The 3,009-nt window shown below is 51.1% G+C and overlaps 1 protein-coding gene across 1 annotated transcript; it reads left to right on the forward strand.

Annotated features, from left to right (window-relative positions):
• Positions 1-689: 689 nt before the first annotated feature.
• On the forward strand, positions 690-2,208 carry LOC100840321 (cinnamoyl-CoA reductase 2). The gene is made up of 2 exons (XM_003571560.4): positions 690-1,177; positions 1,308-2,208. The coding sequence occupies exons 1-2, from the start codon at positions 848-850 to the stop codon at positions 2,013-2,015; spliced, it is 1,038 nt and encodes a 345-aa protein (XP_003571608.1). The 5' UTR covers positions 690-847; the 3' UTR covers positions 2,016-2,208.
• Positions 2,209-3,009: the final 801 nt, after the last annotated feature.

A 3,009-nucleotide genomic window follows, 5' to 3' on the forward strand; every position in this document is an offset into this window, starting at 1 on the left:
ACAACTTTGCAAGAAGGGGTCGCGTCGATTAACACCAGGTCAGCTGAGCTGAGATCACAGAGATGCCGACCCGACGGTTGGTACGGGTTTTTCTTTTGAATAAAGACGGTTGGTACGGTTGCCCCTCCTCGCCCGGCTGAAATGATAGTTTTTCTTCGTTCCTTGTTTCATAGCACCAGCTGATATGTTACGTGCAAGCATGTTATCTTCCAACTTACAGAATGTAAACGCGTGCATCCTCTTGCCATCCACCGCGGTCCGCGGAGGGAATTTTTCTCCTAGTCAATCCGCAGACGGAGCCTCTTCTGCAATTGATGCACACAAATAAATAAATACTCTTACTTTAAGTTCAGTAACATAGGTTGCAAGTATAAAGTTTGGTATATTTAAGCATGTGGATCAGTTCACAACATTTTTATATCAGTCTAACAACCTCTTGGTCTGACCGGTCATACCTTTGGAGTATATACTTAAAGTATTATGAAGAACACATGATACGCGTGAGGGGATGGCAGTGAGGTAGGTTGAGACGATTATTATATCCTATTAATCCGGCATATGCATGCACGGCCACTATAGATTTTCTTATGATAGGAAATTTAGGAAGGGCGCAGTTGATCCAAATTAAGAACCAGAATGAGATACATGCATATCAATCGATTCTCCCAGCCTATATATACCGGCCAAAAGCTCTTCCATTCAGTACACAGACCGTCTAAAGTAGCCTGGCACCTGGAAGCCCAGACACACACACACACACGGCGCGCCACACTTCCATTGCTCGGTGCAACTTTAGTCCAAACTCGCAAACCCAATCCCCTGCAACGCACGGCAAGTAGATCGAGAAATGGGTGTTAGTAATGTCGATGGTGTCAACACGGCCAGCTGCGGCGCCGCCGGTAGTACTGGCCACGGCCGCACCGTGTGCGTGACGGGCGCCGGCGGATTCATCGCGTCATGGCTCGTGAAGCTCCTCCTGGAGAAGGGCTACACCGTGCGCGGCACGGTCCGGAACCCCGATGATGTCGCGAAGAACGCTCACCTGACCGCCCTGGACGGCGCGGCGGAGCGGCTGAGCCTCTTCCGGGCAGACCTGCTCGACCAGGAGAGCCTCGCCGCCGCGTTCCGGGGCTGCGAGGGCGTCTTCCACACCGCCTGCCCCGTCACCGAGGACCCAGTACGTACATCACTTTGTTCTTGTTTTTTTGGCTGTGTCCATCGGTTGATTCAGAGGGCGGGTAGTCCTTACCTTGCAAAAAAATTAAAAAATTGTATGGCGAAACTGACAAATGCCTTGGTATTTTCAGGAGAAACTGATCGAGCCGGCGGTGAACGGGACACGGAACGTGCTGAACGCGGCGGCGGACGTGGGCGGCATCCGGCGCGTGGTGATGACGTCTTCGATCGGCGCCGTGTACATGAACTCCGGCAACCGCGCCGGGGAGGCCGACGAGACGTGCTGGAGCGACCTCCAGTACTGCAAGGACACCAAGAACTGGTACTGCTACGCCAAGACGATCGCCGAGCAGACCGCCTGGTCCCTCGCCGCCGCACGGCACCTGGACCTCGTCGTCATCAACCCTTCCCTGGTGCTCGGCCCGCTGCTGCAGCCCGCCGTGAACGCCAGCACGACGCACATCGCCAAGTACCTGGACGGGTCCGTGAAGACTTATTACGCCAACGCGGCGCAGGCGTACGCGCACGTCCGGGACGTGGCGGACGCGCACGCGCGCGCCTACGAGACGCCGGACGCGTCCGGAAGGTACCTCTGCGCGGGCGAGACCGTGCACCGCGCCGAGGTTTGCCGGATACTGGGGAAGCTCTTTCCGGAGTACCCCGTGCCCACAAAGTGTAAAGGTGGGGAAGGTGAGTTGAAGAAGGGGTGCCGGTTCAGTAACCGGAGGCTGAAGGAGCTTGGGGTTGGAGTTACGCCGACCAGCCAGTGTTTGTATGAGACCGTTACTAGTCTCCAGGACAAGGGCCTGCTGCCCAAACCTCAAGCTCATGCGTGGTGAGAGTGCGAGAGTTCAATTAGACTGCTGGACCTGTGGCCTGTGTGCCCGTTCCAGGATTGCAATTTAGTTGCACCGGTTGTATTTTTCTCATTCTTTTTTTTCTCCTTTCAGTGCCTTTCACCTCTTTTACTTAAATCGTGACACATTTGTACTCCATGATTGAAATGAATTAAACTATATTTGTCGATCATGACTGATTGTAAGACCTGGATATTTTTTACAATTGCTAGGGAAATTGTGGTAGGCATTGGGTTTAAAATTTCAAAGACATCGCGATACATCCTAAATTTGGTGATTTTAGTGCGTACCGAAACATGTTTTACATCGAAATCTAGGACTATATTCAAATTAAATGCAAATCTGCTGAATTTTTTGCAAAATTCAATGAGATTTGTTTAAATAATTTTGAAATTTCGGATATGTTGTGGGTGCCAAAACATTGTTGTTTCTGTAATTTTAAACTCTGTTCTGACTTATTCACTGTTGGTTCTCATTGACGATTCATGCTCAACAACATACCACGTATCATCTTTGCAACGACTGTATGCTCATGCCTGAGTTGTACCACACGACATTGAAATAAACCAAACCATTCATACCTCTCTGAGGTGAGAGAAATCTTAGCCGACTTACTCCTGCTGGATTTCTTTGAATGATCCATGCTCGAGACATTGCCTCTCTTGCAGCAGATTGCTAAGAGCAGTAGTAATAACCGGTTTGCTGGCTATAAACATTTTATAGCACATCTAATAGGAGGCCTCTCTATTTGCCAAAAACCACCTCACGACTCTTCTCGCAAATCCTATTCTCCACCAATCCATCAACGATACTCCAATTCCACATCCAATTCTCCCAGATCCATCAACGATTCCTCACGGTCCCAGAGACTATGCCGATAAGCACGGCACGCCGCCGCGTGCCCGTGTCGTCCTCGCTGCGTGCCCATGTCGTCCTCCTCCCGGCAGCGGAGACCACGACGTCCCTCAGCCCACAG

The sequence above is a fragment of the Brachypodium distachyon genome, chromosome 3 (genome assembly GCF_000005505.3).
Source record: "Brachypodium distachyon strain Bd21 chromosome 3, Brachypodium_distachyon_v3.0, whole genome shotgun sequence".
NCBI classification, from domain to species: Eukaryota; Viridiplantae; Streptophyta; class Magnoliopsida; order Poales; family Poaceae; genus Brachypodium; species Brachypodium distachyon.

Coding starts and splice junctions, on each gene's coding strand:
- LOC100840321 (XM_003571560.4), top strand. CDS start 848: ATGGGTGTTAGTAATGTCGATGGTGTCAACACGGCCAGCTGCGGCGCC. Junction 1,178..1,307: donor GCCCCGTCACCGAGGACCCA/GTACGTACATCA, acceptor TGGTATTTTCAG/GAGAAACTGATCGAGCCGGC.